General features: G+C 44.9%; 1 protein-coding gene across 4 annotated transcripts in view; it reads right to left on the bottom strand.

Moving 5' to 3' along the window:
• The window catches only part of ATP2A3 (ATPase sarcoplasmic/endoplasmic reticulum Ca2+ transporting 3), a 182,447-nt gene that overhangs the window by 6,455 nt on the left and 152,841 nt on the right, over positions 1-23,151 (bottom strand). For 3 of the 4 annotated variants that reach the window (XM_030536837.1, XM_030536838.1, XM_030536833.1), the window contains 10 exons: positions 20,836-20,961; positions 18,692-18,910; positions 17,041-17,376; positions 15,660-15,880; positions 14,488-14,690; positions 13,084-13,169; positions 11,763-11,896; positions 10,839-10,956; positions 10,230-10,347; positions 7,013-7,088 (listed from right to left, as the gene is read on the bottom strand). In XM_030536837.1, the coding sequence (XP_030392697.1) occupies positions 7,013-7,088; positions 10,230-10,347; positions 10,839-10,956; positions 11,763-11,896; positions 13,084-13,169; positions 14,488-14,690; positions 15,660-15,880; positions 17,041-17,376; positions 18,692-18,910; positions 20,836-20,961 (1,637 nt within the window). The remainder of the gene's footprint in view (positions 1-7,012; positions 7,089-10,229; positions 10,348-10,838; positions 10,957-11,762; positions 11,897-13,083; positions 13,170-14,487; positions 14,691-15,659; positions 15,881-17,040; positions 17,377-18,691; positions 18,911-20,835; positions 20,962-23,151) is intronic. The other variant, XM_030536834.1, reaches the window with a different exon arrangement.

Raw genomic sequence — 23,151 nt, 5'->3', positions numbered from 1 at the left:
GTATAAATTGACTTGCCCAGGGTCTCTCAGTAAGTCATGGCCAAGTGGGAAATAGAACACAGGTTTCCTGACTCCCAGTCCTGTGCTTGATCCACAAGACCAGCCTTTTCCTCCAATTTCTTCACCCTGTCAATGGCAGAACCAGCTACTTGCTGGGATGCATTAGGTGATTTATGGCTTAAAGGAAAGCTAGAGTATTTAGAAACAGTGCCTTACAGAGCTAAAATGATTTTTAAATGGGAACAGGTGTCCAAATTCCCTAGGCAGCTTTGAAAAAAATCTCATCTTAACTATGTAGGTCCAGATTCTGCCACATTTGGAGTCCGCAAGCAGTTGTAGTGACTTCTAGAAGCAAGCTACTATAAAACACAAGGGAGGGTGGCAAAATCTAGCCTGTAGGCAATAAGAATGTGCACTGAAAAAAGTTAATTACAAATACTTGATGGTATTTCAGTTTCTTTATTCATTGAGTGGGACTGCTGCATCTCTCTTAGGTGGCTGTTGTTTTAATGCTCCTGAGTCACAAGGACCCCATTTGATGACACAAAGCAGTGGGGCCGGCTCCAGATACCAGCAAAGCAAGCAGGTGCTTGTGGCAGCCAATGGAAAGGAGTGGCATGTCTGGGTTTTCAGCAGCAATTTGGCGGTGGGTCCGTCAGTCCCTCTTGGAGGGAAGGACCTGCTGCCGAAGAATGAAGCGGTGTGATAGAGCTGCCGCTGATCGCGGCTTTATCTTCCCCCCTGCTTCGCCACTTGGGTGGCAAAAAAGCTGGAGCCAGCCCTGCAAAGCAGTGTGGAATGATAGAGATCCAGCTTCTCTCCTGGAAAATCAAGTTACTCGAAGGTATGTTTTATTTTGAAGAGAGAACTTTTATTTTGCAAAATGTTTATGTTCACTGCTTACTCATGGGAAAGCCATCTCTTTCAGGCCCACTTTAGACTGAATTGTTAAGATGGCAGTTTCTCATGAGGCTAATTGTTCATATTATATTTAAGAAATTTTTAACTTGTTCACTTTTCTTTGCATTAGCTGGATTTTCGAGAACCTATAGGAGGGAGGTATCCAAATCCCACTGGGATGCAACCAGAGTTGGGCACTTTACTCCTTTGTGCTCCTTTGAAATTTCCAGCCATAATGTCTGGAATACCTAAATTACACTATCATTGGCCATCATTTCCAACTCCCCTGGAAATTAAATACAAGTACACCCACTTCCTCAGTTTACACAGCACGTTTTCACCAGTGTGCAGAGGGAAGTTTCATCCACTGCGCAGCCATAAACCTCAAACTCTCAGGCCAAACGAGTAATGCCTCCTGGAGTGATAGGGAAAGTGCAGAGTCGGAGCGCTGTGTATTTATATTGCATTCATAACTTTATCATCTGAGCACCCAAGTGGTGCTTAGCAGTACAAATGAGTTAAAAAAAACCCTGAGTTTTAAGGATCTTTGTAAAGTTCAGAGCTGACTTGTCAGAGTTTGGTAACAAGTGTCAATTTTTTTTTAAAAAAAGATAGTATAACATTTTCAAAAGCACCCTAGTTACTTAGGAGTCCAAGTCCTAGGTTTTAGGCTCTTAAACTCTTTAGAGGCTTTTGAAAAGTTTATCTAGAAGCTTTTAATAGAATCACCTTAGATGTGAAGAGTTGTCATACCCTGCACTAAGCCTGGCATTTTCAAAGGAGCCCAAAGGAGTCAGATGCCAAACTCCACCAAATTTTAATGCAAGTTGGGCATCTAATTGCATTATGTTGCTTTGAAAATCCCAGCCTAACATTTCTGAACATCAGTCAAATAACTACAGCAGAAACAGCCAGCTGAGAGGCAGGGCCACTTCACCAGCTCCAATTTCATTCCTGCCTCACAGTGCAGAAGCCTTGGATGTAGTCATTGCTTTGAACATGTGTAAATTTTGGCCAAAGGATGTGTACTGGGCTCACACAAGATCATGGATACCTGCCTTTTCAGTGTGTTTTATTACCACTCTCCTAGTGACAGAAGACACTGGAGGAATTCAGATGTTTGGACATAGCACTCTCTCCCCCCAACCCATATGGCAGCAAACAAAAAGCAATATAATCTGTGCCTCTGGAAATAAATGCCAAATACTGCTGGCACCCTTGCTGGCAGCGTTAGCTGAGACCGAGAGCCTGAAAAGGGACAGAAACTAAAATAACCTCTTGTGCCTTGAGATGCTCCCTCTGGAACAGCTGAGGCATATTGCTGGGGAAGTTTGTGCGGCCCCTGTTCTTTGGCTAAATACAGGACTTCAGTTTCTAAGGGTCTCAGACTACAGTAGCCTCTTCCACGAGGACCAACTCCCTGAAATGGAACCACCCCAGACCTCTCTATCTGATTATATGAAGCAGGAGTAGTCAATAGTCAAACTGTGGGCAAAATCTGGACCGCCAGACGCTACTGAACAGACCCCAATATCTTTTTATTAACTTACTATTATCATTATTGTTATTATTTTCCTCTGGAGTCTGGACCTTGACTATACCTTGACCAAGAAATTTGGACTTGACAAAAATATAATTGACTACCCCTGAAAAGTTCTTTTCTTCCTGCATTCCCCAAAGCATGACAAGAGAGCCTTCAAAAAGCCAGCAGGGCATTGAGGTGGATGTTGACATATTCCAAAGGAGCAGCAATACTCTCCTTAGTAACACCTCTCAGCTCAAACAACCTGACAAATATCTGGAAACATTCTTTTCCCTTCCACATGACAGTTTGGCTAAGGTAACAAGAGAGAGAAATTAACATACAAGGACACTCAACAGACTTGGAAACATAACATCATCTTCCCTGTTGCTCTCAGACTCCATTAGAGACAATAACTGTTTAGTCCACATTGTTAATGCATCGCTATGGAGATTCACATGTGCTTTTGAATGCCTTTTATGGTTGGTTATTGTCTCAATGTGAAGGTATTTTTGTGAGATATTGGTGGGAGGGGTGTTTCCCTAAATGTTGTGACTTATTTACGATCAGTAGAATTTATATCTCCACTGTTTGGCAAAACCTTCTCTTTATGTTGGGTTTAAGGACCTGTAGCCCCAATGCTGATCTCACACAGATGTAATTTCATTGACAGAGTTATTCCTGATTTACAGCAGCGTAAGCAAGATCTGAATCAGGACCTACATATTTCCATTATCTCCACACCCATTTGTCATAGCACTAGAACAGTCAGAGGGTTTTAAAGTGTGGAGGTGAAGTAAAACTGACCTCATGTGCATATAATGGGCCAAACCAACCATTCTCAGAGGCTGAGCTGCTAACATAAATATGCAACCTTTAGTTAAAATCAACTGTTGCAACACAGGACTGGAGGACAGCAAGAGCACCTACACAAAGGCACTAGAGCTGTTCTTGGGAACTGCACACCGGTTAGGGCTTATACTTCACTCCAAAGTGAAACTGGTTGAAATTAAATTAAAGGCAATTATTTAAAAAAAACTAAATAAAAGGTGATATAAGGATAAACCAGCCCAGTTCTTGTAAAGGGAAATCATGCCTCTCCAATCTACTAGAACTATTTGAGAGTGTCAACAGATTAGGAGATAAAGGAGAGATGACTGACAACGTATTTGGTGTTTCCAAAAGCCTCGTTGTCATAGGGAATAACATTCAGACATGGGTTCTAAATTGACCCAAAAGACAGAACAAGAAGGTGGGGAACTGGCCAATTTTCAACAAGGCAAAAGATCATCAGTGTGGTGGCTCAAAGTTCCATTCTAGGAGTAGCGTCCAATATAGCGGTTAATGATCTGGAAGAGGCATTGAACACAACAAGGTGGACAACATTTCAGATCAGAAAAGATTATTTAAAGATAGTCAAGAGAAAGATGTGAGAAACGAGACTGAGTTCGATAAGTTTATGATGAGACATCCTACAATGACATGTAGCCAATCTGCGACTGCTAGCAGCAAATATCTCCTATGGCCAGTGATGGGACACTAGATAGGGAGAGCTCTGAGTGACTACAGAGATTTCTTTCCCAGGTGTCTGGCTTGGAGGGTTATGACCACATGCTCAGGGTCTAACAGATTGCTGTATTTGGGGTCAGGAGGGAATTTTCCCCCAGCTCAGAATGGCAGAGACCCTGAGGGTTTTTCGCCTTCCTCTGCACAGGCCATGGATCACTTGCAGGTTTAAACTACTGTAAATGGTGGATTCTCTGCCACTTGAAATCTTTAAAGCATGATTCGAGGACTTCAGCAACTCAGCCAGAGGTTAGGGGTCTATTTCAAGAGTGGGTGGGTGAGGTTCTGTGCCCTGCAATGTGTGGGAGGTCAGACTAGTTCAGTGGCTCCAAACTACTGTACCCCTTTCAGGAGTCTGATTTGTCTTGTGTAACCCCAAGTTTCACCTCACTTAAAAATTATTTGCTTCCAAAAGCAGACATAAAAATACAAATGTGTCACAGCACACTTGTGATGCATGGCTAGAAAGGGTTAAACGTCCTGCAAAATAAATAACCCTCAAAAGACATGTGGGGAGATAAGGTTTGTGTTTTTGTGTATTTACATATGTATGAGTAGGGTCAATGATGTAACCAACAGTCTCTGTCTATGCTGTATTCTGATAATTCAGAGGTCAAAAGAACATCATTTAAATGAACTGTAAACGAGGGATATCTTGGTATTCATCTCTCTTTGAAATGTACTTGTGAATGGTGGAGGAACAAGCAAATGGCCTTACGTTAATTCATATAGCTAAGTAACAGTGATAGACCTCCTTCAAAGTCATCCTAATGATCTTTTGTTCTCTGAGGAACTCCAACTTGTCAAAAGACATGAAACTGTATAAAAGATCATTGGGTCCTGATTCTATCATCTCAGAACTGCTTCGGCTTCATCAGGAGAAGTTTGAGTCGCAAGACTGAGGTCCCAGTTATGCTGGTACATCCTGAATAGGAGATTTGGACATTGGACTATAACCTATGAACTATTTCTGGAAGAACTCTGCAACTACAAAACTCACCATCTCTGCTATGAATCTGAACCTCAATGAACTGAACTCATGTCTGTATGTATATTGATCTGGCCACTGGACTAGATGATCATTATGGTCCCATCTGGCCTTAAAGTCTGAGTCTAAACTAGGCAAGAAAATAGAGCTGGGTGAAAGGGCAGCATGAATGCAGATGGAATTTCGAGATGACAAATGAAAGGTAAAGAGCATTGGAAGGATTAATTTCAACTACTCCTCCAAGCTTTAAATTAACTGAAATGACTCAAGAAAAAGATTTGGGCATTGTTTTAGGCAGCTCTGTGCAATATAAATCCAACAATGCACTCTTACTGGTCATACCAGGCTAAGTTCTGGTCACCCTACCTCAAATAAAAAAGTTAGAACAGAAATATAGAAGGGGTCTAGAGACAGGTGATGACAATTATTCTAGGCATGAAAAAACTGCCATGTGAAGAGAATCTGAAAAGATCAGGACTGCTTAGTTTAGAGGGGAGATGAGTAAGAGGAGACATGATAGAGATATATAAAATAATGAGGGTTAGAGAGACGACAGGGTAAATTGGAATGTCCAAGTCATCTCCCAGTACGAGAATGAGACGACATTCAAACAAACAGAAAGGCAACAAATGTAAAACTGATAAAAGGAAGCACTTTTTTCACACAAAGCATAGATCAGTGGAACTCATTGTGACAAGATATGCTTAATTCCTGAGTTTAGCAGGATTCAAAACAAGGACTGGACATTTATGTAGATAATGAGAGGAGCCTCACATTATATAGACTGAAAAATATGAGTGGGATTTTCAAAAGTTCTTAACTCCCATTGATCTTCCATGGGAACTGGAGGCCCAACTCTTGTAAGTGCTTTTGAAAATCCCACCTTATAAAAGAGATAAAAACTCTTATGCTTGAAACCATACATTAACCACAACCTCACAGAGGTTAAAAAGCAGCTTCCCCTATAGGCCAATGATTCCATAATTGTCCACTCCTTCTGAAGCATCTGGGGCTGGCCATGTCAGAGAACGGGTATTGGACTAGCTGGACCATTGCCCCAATCTGGTCTATCAGTTTCTACATTCTCAGAAGTGATTTTCTAGCTGCAAAGCATGAGGGTGAGCCATTGGGATGACACTTTTTCAGCCTCCAGAGTTTGCATCAATGTATTTGTTCCAACCTGATACCTGCACTTCTGCCTCTAATTTTTTTTTTTTTTAAAGCAGAGAAAGCCTCTTAAGAGACTTATGGACACTTGAAAAAGGGAAAATATGGTCAAATATTAAACAAGTAGTATGAGTGGAATCTCCTCTTTATGAGAGCATTATCAGAAGTAAAGCCTTATGGAGCAGAGTCCAGTAAGGCCCTTCCTTGTGTAGCTATGACTGGAAGTGCCTCCTCCTTCCAGAGCGCTAATCCTCCTTTGGCAAGCCAGCACTTGCTAGTCATCACTCTACTCGGCAGAATTTCAGCTGTGCAGCACCCACAACTGGGGCCACTCGAACTAGAGAACTCAGCTCTCATGGCACCAAAATAACGACCACATTACAAGAAGAGTTCAGCACCCAGTACGTTGACCTCATCTGAAAAAGTGGCCCTGGTTGTGGGTGCTGAGTCCTTCTGAAAATTCTGACCTTGAGGTCAGATCATGAACTGATGTAAACTGATGTCAGTGGAGCTAAGCCATTGCATAACATCTGACCTTCCGGGGCTATTTAATAATAATATATTTTAGTTGTGAGAGCATCTCTGTTAACACACCACCCCTCCTACACAAACACACATGCTTTTCTTATTTAGAACACAGTGTAGTTCTGTGATTCACAAAGGAACTGGAGATGCTGTTTGATCCTGTTGTCCTACTACTGAACAATAATCACAAACTGAACAATTGCGGGACATTTTCCAGAGTGGAGCCTGTGCTGTTTGGCAGTTCCACCGAGATGCTGTAAAACCAGGTCACCACAGCACATGAGAGTGTCTGGCACAGGTGCAGGAACATGATGGACAAGGACAATACACACAACAGAGCCAACCCTGTTTGATCTGGACTCCTGCAGGTTTTCAGCTGGTGCTCCCCACTCCACGTGTGTCTGACTGTCCTGAGAATTCCTGGTGAAAAATGACAATGCTAGATTTAAGGACTGGTTTTTAAAATGTATTCAGAGGAATTAGGTGGAGTAAATACAGGAGTTGGGTCTTTTTGAATGTGACAATTGAAGCAAAGGCTGGTATGATTTTGTTCTCTTGCTGCGATTAAATAGTGGCAAGAAATTGTGACGCAGTGTTCAGACAAAGGCCATTCACAGAAATCAGCATTAGCATGATGCAGCTGCATGGCAAACAGTGCGGACGAATGGGTGGGTCGGCAGCATGGCAGATGGGACCCAGCAGCTAGAATCATCAATAGCTGGTGCAATCACTTCTGGGAATTGTTGTTTGTATTACGGTAGCAGCCAAAGCCCCCTTGGGAGATGGTGGTCATAGAAGGAGTTTGTGGGAGAGCCTGGGAAATGAAGCCAGGTCTCCCAAGCCCTTAACCACAAGACTATCGTTACACTTGGTTATTGGGAGTTGAGGGTAAGGTAGGGAGAAGCAAGAGTGACTAACTTTCTGAAAGACCTTACAGTTAAATCAATAGAGAGGCAACACCCAAAGAAGCCCATTAGGAGGGCTGGAGAGAGGTGTGAGAGGCTGTTGTAGAAGGACACACAACTAGGGAACACCAAAGAAATTGTAACACCATGATCCTCTCTGGTCAATACAGCAGTGCCAGAGGAGAGTCTCACTCCAGTCACCAGACTGCGCATCTCTGTGAGCAAGAGAGGAAGAGGACTGTGGCAGCATTCTGCCCACAAAAGATCGGAAGCATTTGCCTGGAACAAGGCCAAGTGCTGAACAGGCAACCATAGGGCAATCCAAAGCTGGTGCTGCATTATCTTTTGTAACAGCTCCAGATGGCTTCATAGTCCTCGTTATACCATATGTGATGACCTCCCAGAGACTACGTGGTGATATCTGGAGAGAACTTTTGCTCAGAAAGCACAGGGCTTTAACACGTTAGCTGAATCTCCTTAGCTGTGGCAGGTCTTACTAATTACGTATCCTTGAGCAAATCTGACATGCCGTTGGCATATACACCCTCTCCAGTGAATTACATCACCTTTCACCTTCTGACACAGTCCAGCTGGAGGAGGATCTAATTCTTGGCAAGAAAGCAAGGGCACCTTTGAAAACACCAGCACATTTCAGGAAGGGAGGCAATGCAGAGATACTCATGCTTTGGGTGGCAGAGAGCACCAACCTTCATCTTCAGATTTGCCATTGCACTTACACAGGACTGGTGTCACTCTACAATGGCTGCACAACTGTCCAAGAGTCACAGAGAGATTGCATATTCAGTACTTGTGGCTCCTGGCAATTTTAAAGGGTGGTTCTGCCCTTAAAAATAACTCTAAAAATAGCACAGTGGGATTTCCCTACTCAATATTTCTATATAAAAATAGGCACAGTTTCTAAGTCAAGAAGATTGTTTATGAAACAAAGCTCAGAGCTCAGCTGAGTTTGCAGGTTGAAGAGAGAGAAGCTGGGATCTGACTGTCTTGCGGATCATCTCCAGTAATGGAAGAATTCTGTGGGCCAAAGGAGGGCCTCGAGGACATCTGTGCAGCCCCACTGATCAGCTGTTAGTGTATGATATGAAAGCAATGGGGCTGCACAGGTGTTCTTGAAGAAGCCATGCAAACTATATGGTAGAAAAGCGTTTGAAAAGATAGCTTTTCATAAGCACTATCTCAGAAGGCACACGCTTGTCCATGCCAGTGACTAAGTTGTCCACTAATGATTACAACCCCAAGGAACCATCTCAACAGGGCAGAAGAGACCTGTCTTCAGAAATGAAAAGGAAGAAATACTAAGAAAAGTATCCTGGACACATGCTGCTGTAATGGAATGATTATTAATATGGTCAAAGTATCTACCCACGGTGAAGAAAAAACACAGTTAAAGTGCTCTGCCAGGTCATCCACCACTCACCTGTGATAAGAAGAGCAACATTCAGGCAAGCTAAATATGAGGCGGAGCAACAAAAGTAACCTGGGATTGGCCACCTAGGCTCCCTTCTTTTGCAAGGTGACAGCCAGAACCCCTTAAGCCTTCTTCCTGCCATGGGAATTCCGAAAAGAAGGATTGGCAGGACAGCTTCCCATCCTGATGTCTATGTTCTTTCTGGCAACATTGCTGGGTTGGGTAAACTCCCTTTAAAAAGCAGTCTCCATTCATCTACTACAATCCCAGTCACTTTAAATATCAGGGCCCAGATTCTGATATATTCTCCAGAACTTGGCACTAAGAGTTAACTAATTAAGGAACGAATACCAGAGGTCTGCTTAGGAGAGTGGCAGGAAAGTAGTGGAGCAGAGTTTTGAAGGCCACGGGCTGAATTATTGAAAGACTACAGTGTTTGTCAAAAAAAAGAAAAGAAAGGAAAGATTTAATTAGGATGTTGAGATTGCTCACTGTGATATTTCATTACAACAAGAAGAAAATATTAGCATATTAAATATAATTCACAGAGCTCTGTAAATATCCACTGTACTTTAGAGCACCGGGCTCAAACCCACTGCCATTGAAGACGTTGGTAAACCTTCAATTGATGTAAACGGTGCAAGACTAGACCTATACAGTATTTCCTGTTTACAACATAAGGGCCATATTCGGAGAGGTGAGGAGCATCTGCAACTCCCACTGAAGTTAATCAAAGTTTCAGGTGCTCAGCACCTTTTAGTCATACAGTAGAGAGAGCAAACAAGACAGAACCATCATTGGGAGGAAAAAGAGTCAAAAGAACAAGGCAAGAAGAATTCTTGGAAGAAACAGATTTTTAAAGAGGGCTGATCTAATTCCCAGTGAAGTCAATGGAAACATTCAGTGGGAGTAGGATCAGGCCATAAGTACGAGACAGGAGGGCGGTTTGGATAGACAATAGAGGAGGCTGTTCCAATGTATTGTGGTCAAGTCCATAATGCACAACAAGATTTTAGTGTCAGCCACTGTAAGTGATTACAAAAACATAGGGAAGGACAGATCCTTTGCAATACACCACACTGGGGGAAAAGTAACTATGACTGCGTGTGCATGGACCAATCTTTACATCAGCAGAGACGCTAAATGACTTGCCTGAAAGCACAAAGCAGCACAAAGCAAGCGCCATGGTACAGAAATCAGTCAACAGTTACTTTGCAGTGTGCTCACCCTCTAGGTGGTTGCGGGAAAGGTACTTGAGTCCTTCATCGAGCAGGATAACAGGCAGGGAAATTTTCAACACGACCACCCACTGTGGCCAGCTCAGGGGGGTCACCTGGAAGATCAGCTGCAAGGCAGAAAGAATTCAATATATTTATTAACAGGGAAGGGGGGAAAGACACAAAAATCAGACCCATTTTTGTTCATATAGATGTGGACTGAGGTAAGAGATGTACAAGGGACCAAGGCCTTCCAGATCATATCATATGTGCAAAGAGAGGGACTTCATTAAGGCTTGAACAGATAATGACAAGGAACTTGGCAAGGGACAGTAAGTATCATTACATTCACTTTACAGATGGAGAAAGTGAGGCACAAACAGGGTAAGTAACTGCTGCAGATCGCAATGCAATTCCATTGCCGACCTGGGACTAGAACCCAAGGCTCCTAATTCCCAGTTCTGTATCCTTCTGAAACACAAGGCTCAATCGTGGAAACCCTTTGGGCAGGGAAGTCCCACTGAAAATCAGCAGACTTGGGAAGTAAAACGTACAATGGAGTTTTCTTGTCAAAAGAACATCCCTACAAGCTGCACGTTGTGCTAGCTGCATCACTTACAGGCATAGGCTTAACGTGGAGAATCACAAAGTGCAGCGCCATAGACATGACAATTGTCCCCAGCAGCCAGATGTTGAGCCATGGTGGCATTCTCAGCAGTGACTGGTTTTCAGACACACTGCAAAAGCGAGAGGGCAGAGGTTAGATCAAATTATCTACTAAATACTCCATCCTCAAGTATAATTTGGATCAATCAATATATCCCTAAACCCTCTTAATCAGTAGAAATATGTTGCTAGATCTCTGCATAAAAGCCTCCTCCAAGAAAAAGGATTACTTAACCATTATCATACATTATTCTCCTTCCAAGCTTGTTAGGCTCTGGAAATAAATATTCTGAAGTTAATTTCATGCACTATATCACTATTCAGATGGAGAGAGAAGGTGGGTGAGGTAATATCTTTTATTGGACCAACTATTGTTGGTGAGAGGGACAAGCTTTCAAGCTTATGCAGAACTCTTCTTCGGGTCAGCCTGAGAATAGCTGATGTCATGCTATTCCTTCAGTACCAGATTCCCGAACTCATTGGACACGTACACATACAGCATCAAAATATTACTCATTGTGACAGCTAATACCAGAATCTCCAGCGTGAAGCCCTGATCCATCCGTGGGTCAGAGCCAAAATTGCAAAGGGAACTATTTGCCGGTTCTGGCTCCAGATTTTACCAGAAGAGTTAGGGAGATTTCAGCATTGTCAGATCCAAGCCTGACCCTTAAAGCCCGGAGTGGTTTTGAATCTGAACACCAAACCCAAAATGGATCTGGATCCAGATACTACTGGCTTGCTAATACGGCCAAAATGTCCATTAAGAGATCCAAATGTATTTACATTGCCATCTCTAATGACAGTAACATGTTTGCTTGGTTCAGATGTTATTCAGGGCAGAATGCTTTATCTGATATTCCCATACATACTGTACCTGTTGAGAGCATTGCACATCTCAATTGTCACTAGCACTGACAGAGCCATAGTTGTTGGGTAACGAGACTCGAAGATTTTACAGTCAATGCCTTCAAAGATGGGGTTGTCCTCTGTGCATCTCATGAAGTTCCTCTGGCAGAAGGAAGAGTAACAGGCATGAAGCCGGCAGAAGTGGCAGGTTGCTGGTGGGATATGAGCCCCAGTTATCAGTGATTCTATTAAATATTTCTTGGCTCAGGGGGGACTGATAAGAGGATATGAACCCATTCATCTTCAGGTTTGAATCTAGCCCATCTAGTAGGTCAATAGTGATCATATGACAGCTTCTAGGTAGTCTATGTGAACTTGATTCATTAGTTGTTTCAGTTTATTTCCAAGTGAACAAGTGTCTCCGTAAAAAAGAAATAAAAAATCTACCCCTGCAGCTGGCATTAATCATACCTGAAGTCAGGAAACATGGCTTCTGTTCCTTCCTCTACATCAGTTATCACACACTTGGCAAGGCCATTTCCCTCCCAGTGCCTTTGCTTTCCCTCCCACCCTTTGCATGTCTTGTCTACACAGAATGAAAGATCTTTTGGGCAAGGAAAAGGGAAGGGGAGAGAGACACAAAAATCAGACCCATTTTTGTTCATATAGATGTGGATTGAGGTAAGAGATGTGCAAGGGACCAAGGCCTTCCGGATCATATCATATGTGCAAAGAGAGGGACTTCAGTTTGTACTGCACCTAGCACAATGAGGTCTTAACCTTGGTTGGAGCTCTTACGAGTTACTGCAATGCAAACAATAATCAGTCTCCAGGGTAGCCAATCTGACACTAGATGCATTAGAAACATGCCGAGTAATAAGAGATTTGCTTATTTAAGGGGTTTAAAACTGATGCCTTAAAGCAGCGATGGGGAAGTTTCGCCTTCACCCCACCTGATCAGAGAGGCAGTGATCAAGCAGAATAACTGCAATTGCTGCTGCATTCCCTACGAATGTCTCTCTGACTCCTCACAATGACATGGGTGGAGTGCACGCCTACGGGCCTTCAGGGCTGGGGACACACAAGGGATGTTTCTTTAGGTAAAGTCACCACCATGCTGACCAGCTGATGGGAGGTGGGATCTCACCCGGGAAGGAGCTTTTGCAGTTGTTTCAGCTGACACATTTTCTTTTAATGACTTCGGAACTTTTCAAAATTTAATTTTAAAAAGAGGGGGACAGGCAGGAAAACAAATCCTCTGGTGATCCTGCTGGGGAGCCTAGATACTAGGATCTGCAGTGGTGTTCAAGTGAAACTGTTTTCCCTTCTCCCTCCCTGCCACAACTTACCAACTGGTAGAAGGTAACTTGCGGCCCTTCAGCATCATACAAGAACCACCAGGTAGCTGCCCCCACCGTTGCCAATCCAACGTACACTGCAACCAAAGAGACAGCAGGTTGTGTAGCCCTGTAAGCACTGGATTCATTGCTTGGTTCTTGCTAGCTATGTTATTTGTTAGCACAGGGACCTCTGGCCCTCAGGGTTACATTGCCTTGTGCTGGATGGTGAACCTGCAGATTCCACCCTGTGCTATGGCTCTTGCTGCTCATTCAGGTAGAGGAAGAACAGCAAATTGGGAAGAGAGACCTGAACTGTTCTGACCCTCTAAACCCACACTATGCACACAGGGGGACTCCTCATTTTCCATCTCAGATTGTTAGGAGCCTGGAGCAACAATTCTGAAAACCCTTGCACCTGAACCTGTCTCCCTCCTCTCTCCCCACCTTGCATTGCCACAGCTTCACCTCGCACTCTGATAAGGTCTGTCCCCCTGCCCTTTCTTAAATAAGAACCCTTCTACCCAGTCTGTGTAGGTACATCACTACAGTATACCAGAGCACCTCACTGTCATTAAGAGGCAGAGAAGCAATAGCCCCATTTTACAGATGGAGAACTGTGGCACAGGGTAAAATAAGTGACTTGTCCAAGGTCACACAGGAGTTCTGTAGCTGAGCCAGGAATTGAACCCAGGTATCTTGAATCCTAATCCCGCACCTTATCCACTAGACCAACATTCCTATTTGCTTCCTTTGTCCTGACATTCACTACAAAAATCCACCTCACTCCAGAAAGTGGAGACCCTCCTGCTCCCTGCCCATCCCCTTCTGCACTCTGGCCTTCTGTCTGATCCCAAAGCTGCTATGGGCAATCTGTCACAATGCCTTCTCATGCTGCTACCTGAGCTGGAGAGAACCGTAGGTAATGCGTGGGTGGGGACTGGGGTAGCTCAGACTAGGAGCCTGACCAGAAGAAAAGATGGCTCCTAGCAGAGGCAGTCAAGTGCATACACTGCAAGAATCCCAAGCTGGCCCTGTCATCAGACCAGAAAGTTCCCTTGCTCCCACCACAGCAATCCTAGGACTACTGAAGGTAAAATATCTCTCAGCTATTCTCTGATGTCTGACTAAGCTGATTAAACTCTTCCAATGCACTGGATCTTAGCAGAGATGGATTCTTGAGGGCTTGCCTTGTTTTGGTTGTATGAAAGTCCTGAGTCTGTTATGAGGAATATTTTCTCCCTGGATATTGTGCATCTCTACATCTCTGCACTGTGAATAAGCCTCTCTTCATTACTGGAAATCACAATGGACCCACCCCTCCTAACACACGCTAGTCGGCAATTGTTTTAAGCCAAGGTAATAGACGGCACTTTGTCCATTCATGGCACTACATCTCTAGCCAGAGCCTCTCACCTCCAATGGCAAGGTAGCGGAAGAAAAGCCAGCCACTGATGAGGGGCTCTCTTGGGTTGCGGGGAAGTTTGTCCATGATGTCTAGGTCAGGGGGGTTGAATCCAAGAGCAGTGGCAGGTAGCCCGTCTGTCACTAGGTTCACCCAGAGCAGCTGGACTGGGATCAGAGCTTCAGGCAAGCCCAGGATTGCAGTCAGGAAAATACTTCAGGTAAAAAAGACACAACCTCACTAGGTTAGATACACGCCAGGGAGAGAGAGGATTGCTCTTGTACAGTTGGAGTGTGATCCAAAACCCTGGGTCCAAATGCCCTTTAAACACTGGTGCTGTTCAAAATCCACACATGGATTTGGATTTTGCCAAAGCCCCGGATTCAAACACCTACAAACTTTAGGGAATTTGAAACTCAGATGTGAATGTTGCAGTTTCAACCCATCTCACCACTGGGGACCAGACTCGTAAATTTGCATAAGGAGCCCATCACATGGCATCTCAACTGTTCAATGTGTTTTTTGTCACCAGCACAGATGTACCTGCTGAATTTCTGACATAAGGGGTTCCAAAGATAACTGCAAGCAATCAGTACATGGCCAGGATTGCTGCAGAACACACTGATTTGTTCTGAAAGCCTTTTTCAGGAAACTGTTCACAGTGAAAGAAGCTGTGAGCATTGTAATGGAGTCTCATTCACCCTGTCAGACACAAATACCCTCACAGGAATCTATCAGCACCACACTAGGGTTGCATAATGATGCACTTATAGCAAGCTGCAGCACTTGTGACAAATATGCTGATCCTTAAGTGACACCATGGTATTTGACCCTACTGCAGTGTTTCATGGTGTTTCCTTTATTGTGCGCAAAATTGGAAATGCTGTAAAATAGCCAGAGGTTCTCACATCACATCAAGGGAAAGGCTGGCTTTAGTAGCAGCTGCTGAATGTGTAGAAATCTGAAAGAAAGTATGCAGTGCACGGGACCTAAAGTGGTGCTGCTATCTAGGCCCACATCCTCAGCGGATGTAAATCAACATAGCACCATTGCTATCTGATTTACGCCAACTGGGATATAGCTCCAAGCATATATTTAAGTATCAGAAAGGACACTTCTGTCCCGGTGATACTTCTCATCCCTCCTACTATCCTAGCATGAGGTGTGAACCGGAAGCCCTTACCAGACGACTTCTCCAACGTTAGAAGAGATGAGGTAGCGGATGAACTGCTTCATGTTGTTGTAGATGGCTCTGCCCTCCTCAACGGCAGACACGATGGTGGAGAAGTTGTCATCAGACAGCACCATCTCAGCTGCTGATTTTGCTACGGCTGTGCCAGAGCCCATGGCAATGCCAATCTCAGCCTTTTTCAGGGCAGGGGCATCATTCACTCCATCTCCTGTCTGGACAAAGCATGGGTGTTTTATTAAAGGACATTTCATAGAAGGAAACAGCCTAGCACATGAGACTGAGGCTATGAGCTAGGGGTGAAAATCCCAGCTTGCGTAGATGTAGTCAACGAGAGCTAACATGCTGAAAATAGTGTAGTCATGGGAGCACAGGCTAGCTGTGCCGAGCATGTACGCACAGGGCTCAAGCCGGTTTGTACTTGGCATGGCTAGTCGGTGCTGCCACTCGCCACTGCCCATGCTACCACGGCTACACTACTGTTTTTATCAGGCTGGCTCGATGACAGCTGAGGGAGCTGGGAATCACACCCCTCGCTCAGAGTGTAGACATAGCCTGAGAAACAAGTCTGGGTCACATTAATTCATACACGTTTGTTGGCAGGACTTCTACCTATCGATTAGTTCTTTAAACACCACCACTTGGCACTTCTGTGATGCATTTCCAAGTGCTCTGCTCACATTCAGCTTCAAAACAGCTCTGTAATGTAGGCAAGTAGTATGATGGCCCATTGTCTAGATAGGAAAACTTAACTGTGTTCCTCAAGGCTATACAGAGTAAGTAGAAGAGCTGGGAACAGAATCCAGAAGTCCTGACTCCCAGACCTTTGCTCCAAACCAATGGACAACACTAGAGCCCTGCAAATCTATGGATATCCGAGAATGGAGCTCGGCTGGTCTCAGTGGTACTAGCTGACAGAACAGGGAGCAATGATCTCACGTTGCAGTGGGGGAGGCCTAGGTTGGATATTAGGAAACACTATTTCACTAGGATGGTGGTGAAGCACTGGAATGGGTTACCTAGAGAGGTGGTGGAATCTCCATTCTTAGCGGTTTTTAAGGCCCAGCTTGACAAAGCCCTCGCTGGGATGATTTAGTTGGTGTTGGTCCTGCTTTGAGCAGGGGGTTGGACTAGATGACCTCCTGAGTTCTTTTCCAATCCTGATATTCTATGATTCTATGATATCTGCAGACCACACTTGCAGATCGGATAAGGATAAAAATTTTGTATTCACACAGCGCAACAGTCCTACTCTACAGCTCAGACTGGAACCTTGAAGTACTGACTCCCATCCCCTGCTCTTGACAGCAGAGGTGACATTTACAAAATTATTAATATGAGTAAACCCACATGAGGGGCCCTTTGTAGGACTCACCATAGCTGTAATCTCATGGAAAGACTGTAGGTATTCGACTATCTTGGACTTGTGAGCAGGTTCGACTCGGGCGAAGCAACGGGCCGAACGGCAGGCCTCCCGCTGTGTCTCTGGGGTGAGATCATCAAACTCCCTGCCAGTGTAGGCCTTGTCTGTCACATCCTCCTTCTCCGAGAAGATCCCAATCCTCCGGCAGATGGCTACGGCTGTGCCTTTGTTGTCCCCAGTGATCATGATGACCCGGATGCCGGCTTTCTTGCACATCTTAATGGACGACATCACCTCCTTCCGGGGAGGGTCCAGCATCCCCACGCAGCCCACGAAGGTTAGGTTAGTCTGAGGGCAAGAGAAGAAGAAACACATTAACACTGATTATGCCCCTCCCCTCCAGGGAAAGGGGCATGTTTAATTCACCCCACGTAGGGAAAAATCTAAAGATGCTGGCAAATTTTCCTCTCTAAAGGCCTGATCATGTTCCGATTACAGCCAATGGCAAAACTCTCACTAACTCTAATGGGAGCATAATACAGCCCGAAAGAGTATCACCCTCCATTTCAAATAATGCAACTGTAATCCTGATTTGTTCTTCTTTGGGGAGATTCCAGTTGACAGGCTGTAGTGGGTTGCTATTCACTGCATTCTGTTCAGGTTCTTATGCCATGCCCATCACCTTGCATGCTTCCTGGGATTGCATGAAGGCCCAGATTTAGCAAAGCACATAAGCACATGCTCAATAGGCTGCAGATTTAAAACAAACATATGAAGTGTTTCTTCGCACAGTCAACAGGTGGAACTCATTGCCAGGGGATGTTGTGAAGGCCAAAAGTATAACTGGGTTCAAAAAATAATTAGATAAGTTCATAGAGGATAAATCCATCAGTGTCTATTAGCCAAGATTGTCAGGGATGCAACCCCATGCTCTGGGTGTCCCTAAACCTCTGATTGCCAGAAGCTACAACTGGACAACAAGGGATGGATCACTCAATAAATTGCACTGTCCTGTTCAACCTCTTTGAAGCATCTGGTAGTGGCCACTATCAGAGAGAGGATACTCGTCTGGATGGACCATTGGTCTGACTCAGTATGGCCATTCTTACGTACTTGAGTCAATGGATTCAAGTCAATGGGACTTAAAATATGTTTAACTGTTTTGCTGAATTGGGGCCTATGCATCATGACTAGCATCTGTCACATGGTTCTTAGCAGCTATGCTTTGCAACAGACCAGCAGGACTACTGGGCTACTTGGTTCTCCGGTAGAAATCCTCGGAGACCAGTCGGAACCACTGAGTCTGTTAGAACTTCCAATGAGACACCTTTAAATTGGTGGGAAAACTCAGCAGAAGAAGGAAATGCATTTGCAGCCAGCATGGCATGTTCCTGGAGAGGCAGTGATCAGGATTAGGAAGCAAAATAAGTTACATGAGCAGAAAGGAGACAGAAGACTCCCCAGCTTGGAGTTTCACCACACCCCTGGCACATGGAGCCCGGCATTTCCAACACATCCTCCCCACTCTGCTTCCCAAGCAGCTGCTCTCAGAGACCTTCCCGTCAGCATCTGTGCCAGGGAAAGGAAAGCTGGAGCAAACACTTTGTTTCCCAAAAATGGCCCCCATGTTCTGTCCCAGGGGTCACTTTTAAAACTTCCTCACCTCATAGTTAATGAACTTGGTCGAGTCTTCCAGCTGCATGTCCTCTTTCTTGCAGGGGGTGTCCCGGGTGGCCAGAGCGAGGCAGCGCAGGGTGTCAATGCCAGTCCCCCATTCCCGGATCTTGGACAAGATCTTCTCCTTAGTGGAGAGCGTGAGGGGGATCCGGTTAGTGCCAATACGGACGTAGTTGCAGCGTTCGATCACACTTTCGGGGGCGCCCTTTGGAAACAAAAGGAACAAGAGTCACTCATACATGCCTCCTCGCAACCTAACTTCTGAGCAAAGCACAACTGAGTGAAAACTTCCCTAACCATCAACAAAAGACAGTTTTACCCTCCTGGGGTATTCAGTGCGTACTGCAGTCACTGAGGACAGCACGTCATGGAGTGCAGAATGTCTCGGAAAAGGAAGTAATATGTTCAAGAGACAAAAGCCATCCTGAGATTGAGGCTATGTACACACTGTAGCTTACAGCGGGATAAGTGATGTTGTTCAGGGGTGCGAATAAGCCGCCCCCCTAAGCGACATAAGCACTGGTGTGGACAATGCTATGCTGGTGGGAGGCTTCTCCTAACAACATAGTTACCGCTGCTCATGGGGGCTGGAGTAATTCCCTCCCGTCAGTATAGAGCGGCGGCACTAGCAGCGCTACAGTGGCATCGATGCAGCTGCACCGCTGTAAGCTCTGTAGTGTAGCCATAGTCTGATGAGCCCACTGCACAGGTTCTTCCTCAATATCTTTAGCTACCTCTAGGTGGCACTATCTCATCAGCGTTTAAAGACGGTGATGCCCACAGAAAGCTTCGGTCCTCCAACACCAAAGGTTACATGCCGAGAAAGCAGGTGGCTGGTAAGATGGACTCGGTTCAAGTCACTAGAAAGAAGAATCCAGACTGAGGGAGAAATCAGTCTAGTCTTTAAGGGACAATCTCCACAGCCTATGGCAGCAACTCTCAGAGCTTGGGTCAACAGCCTTGGACCAATGGAGCTCAGGCAACTGTACTAAAAATAGCCCCGTACAGGCTCTGAAGCCTAAGGACGGGTTGGGCTTCGGCTCCCGAGCTGCAGTGTCTATATGATTATTTTGAGCGTGACAGCTCGAGCCCTGCGTGCCCAAGTGTGCTGACGCAGGCTGCTGCTTGCTGTGCAGACTTCCCTAAATGACCTGCATGTTTCCCTGAATTACCTGACCTGGCACCATAATACTGAACTCAGATTTGGATGGAGGCAAGGTCAAGAGGGCTCGACTGAGAGTCCACCATTGTTATAAATAATGCGTCCCCCCTACTGGACACATAGAGGTGGGGAAGGATGTTCACAAGGACCTAACTGGTTTAGGTGCAGAAGCACTTCTGAAAATCCCACCTCAGATTCTCTCCCCTTTTAAGCATTGCAAGATGGACTATAATTCCTCATAAACTTTTGACAGTGAAGACACTTGTAACAAGCTATCCCAAAACTTCAGCTGTGTTATTGCTTCAATGAGCCCATTATCCCTCCCTCCTGACCATATCATCTTGTCCACTAACTGAAATCCCTCCAGGCCTTTAGGAAAATAGCTGAGAGGCGACAGGTGACATTTGCTTTTCCATAAGGTTGGGACTAGAAGGAAAGACAACTTGGATAACCCAAAACGCTGGGTAACTGATCATAAGCCACCATGAGGGAAGTGCAGAGGTTTTCCTGCATTGAAATAAAGCTTTCCAAGCTGTGTCTTCCTCTCGAGCTACCCAATTACCCTGCACTTTCAGGAGCTCTGCTGCCTAGGACATTCTGTAGCCCCCAATGATATCCAGAACTTTTAACTGAGTGTGTTCACTCTTCAGAGACTGAACACACACAGCTTCCATCAGAGCAGCCATCTAGGAAATGCCAGCATTCTAGGGACTGAAGTTCTACCTTTATTAAAAAGGATTATGATGTCTAATCCTGCTCTGAACTGCACAGGTGGACATGGGAAGAAGGTGATTATTACTATTCATAGTACAGTAGCACGTAGAGGCTCCCAAAGTGAGATCAGGAACAATTCCTGCAGCATCCCAGAGATACGCTAGGTCCTTCCCACCCTCACTCAGCATGTGGAACAATCACAAGCTCTCCCACACTGAGCCCCCTGCACAAGGCAATGCACATGTGTCTGTTACCTTGACAAACATCTTGCTGCCAACAGAGTTGTGGCTGGAACCGACAGGAGTGCAGTAGACAGACATTGACTTGCGGTCACGGGAGAACTCCAGGGTGCATTCTTTCTTCATCAGCTGCTTGATTACCTGTGACGGGACAGATGTGCCAAATTCAATAGGGTGCAATTATAGAGTTGTGAACTTTCTAATGGCACAAAACCAAACACCCCTTCCCTAGGCCCTGCCCCTTCTCTAAGGCCCCGTCCCTGCTCACTCCATCCTCCCCCTATTGCTCCCTCTCCCCCATCCACCCTCACTCACTTTCACCAGGCTGGGGCAGGATTTTGGGGTGCAGGGGTGCTTGAGGGCTCCAGCTGGGGGTGCAGACTCTAGGCTGGGGCAGGAGGTTGGGGTGCAGGGGCATTGGCTCTGGGCTGGGGGTGCAGGCTCAGGATGAGGGGTTTGGGATGCAGGAGGGGGTTCAGAGCTGGGGCAGAGTGTTGAGGGATGCACGATGTGAAAACCAGACACCTGGCAACCCTAGACAATTAGCTCTGTCAAATGCAGGCAAAGAGACTGGCAATGGCCAGGCACTACTTGATTTTATCTAATGGGCCTGATGAGTCAACACTGCGCAAGTCAAAAATAAATGCACAAACTTGTCAGGGTGGCAAGGTGGCTTCTGTATTTAAGCAACAATAGGAAAAGCATCAGAGGGGACTTTCTGCCCCACAGCTTTCCCAAGGTAATTTAGCCGACTGGAAGTTCAACTGCCTCCAGGTGCTTTAACCTCCTTTGCTCCTTCAATCTGAGCTCAAGTGGCACCATGAATTCACTCAATATTTGGAAGTGAAATGGACAGATCATCAAACTCACTTCCTTTGCAGCCACTTTGTACTGGGATAGACTCAGTCCCATGCTAGACAAGCATTGCACTCAACATTTTACAGCACTGGGTGCTAATCAACAGATACAAAAATATTTTAACTTCAAACCAAATGCTCTTGTTATCAGAAAGGCTCTGTTTTTCCTCTTCCATTACTATGGTGACAGAAGCTGTGTACACACACACACACACACTCTCTCTCTCTCTCTCTCTCTGGGCTAGAAGATCAGCTCATCAGCTCCTACGTATTATTGCCAATGGCTTCATATTTAGGATCTGGTTCTATATGCCTATCACTCCTGAAGCCAAAACAGTCATTTTAAGTTCTGGCTTGAGGTCATGCAGTTGTAAGACTGGGCCTTTTTTTGGGGTGGGTGGGAAGGCAGTGGTATTTAAGTCTTTCCCAAAAATGACTGCCTAATTTGATTTCAGTTGCAGCTACTGTAATATAGAGAGGGGGAAATACATAGCGTTCTCCTCCAGTTTTAACCTTATGATAAAGATCAAGACATTTAAAGCCTGATCCAGAGTCCACTGGAGTCCACAAGAACCTTTCCATTGACTTGAAAAGTTCTGGATCAGGCCCCTGCCAAATTAACTTTTCTTCCCCTGTCTTCTCTGTGCATGCTTTGAGCTATGCATTTTCCAATTAGGCTCCTTTGGGGACAGGTTTTGCACCAGACAGTCTTGACGGGCAGCATGCTGCAGCTTAGCATTAAAATTAATTTGCACAGAAAGCGTCTTGCACAATTTTTTCTTCCAAGTTTCAGAATGGAAAGACAAAGATCTGCGACATTAGTGTTTGTTCATTCCCTTTTATGCACTCAGGCTGTGTTTATAAGAAGGTTTTGCATTTTAGGGATGTTATTTTACACACACACACACACTCTCTCTCTCCCCCCCCCCACCTGTTTAGGCCATAACCAATTGCATTTGCTATTTTAAATAATTTATACAGCTAAGATTCCAGCAAGACAGTTGCTGGGCCGCCTCAGATCCAGTCCTGTCTGAGCTTCAAAGATTTATGAACACCTCCTCTTGCATGACCACTTTAGTATTATGCCAGACAAATCTGGCAGGTGCTTGGTCTTCAGAGAACAAAGATTTTATCCCATAAAAAGCCACGTATTTGACAGGACTTTGGGGGAATCCCGAAAGTGGGTTTCTGGGAGACTAGTGAGGGGTGTTAAATAACTGTCTTGCTACTTGATTTCTTTTTTTTTTTTTTTTTTTGCTTGGCTGAATTCATTCATTATTTGTCTCTGATTTGTGTTTTCTATTGGATGGTCATCATTTGCAACTGTAAGTCTAAACATGAGGGCATCTATCATGGTGATTTATTGTTATTTAAATCTAAATAAGTAAATAAAAAGAGGGACAGTTTTCCTGCCAAAAACCCACTCTCCAATCTGTGCATAAATTTGCAGGTTTATAGCAGAAGTTGGTCCAAC

Source organism: Gopherus evgoodei, chromosome 17, assembly GCF_007399415.2.
Source record: "Gopherus evgoodei ecotype Sinaloan lineage chromosome 17, rGopEvg1_v1.p, whole genome shotgun sequence".
NCBI classification, from domain to species: domain Eukaryota; kingdom Metazoa; phylum Chordata; order Testudines; family Testudinidae; genus Gopherus; species Gopherus evgoodei.
Note: the sequence above shows the minus strand (reverse complement) of the source record. Positions and strands in the feature narration are given on the sequence as shown.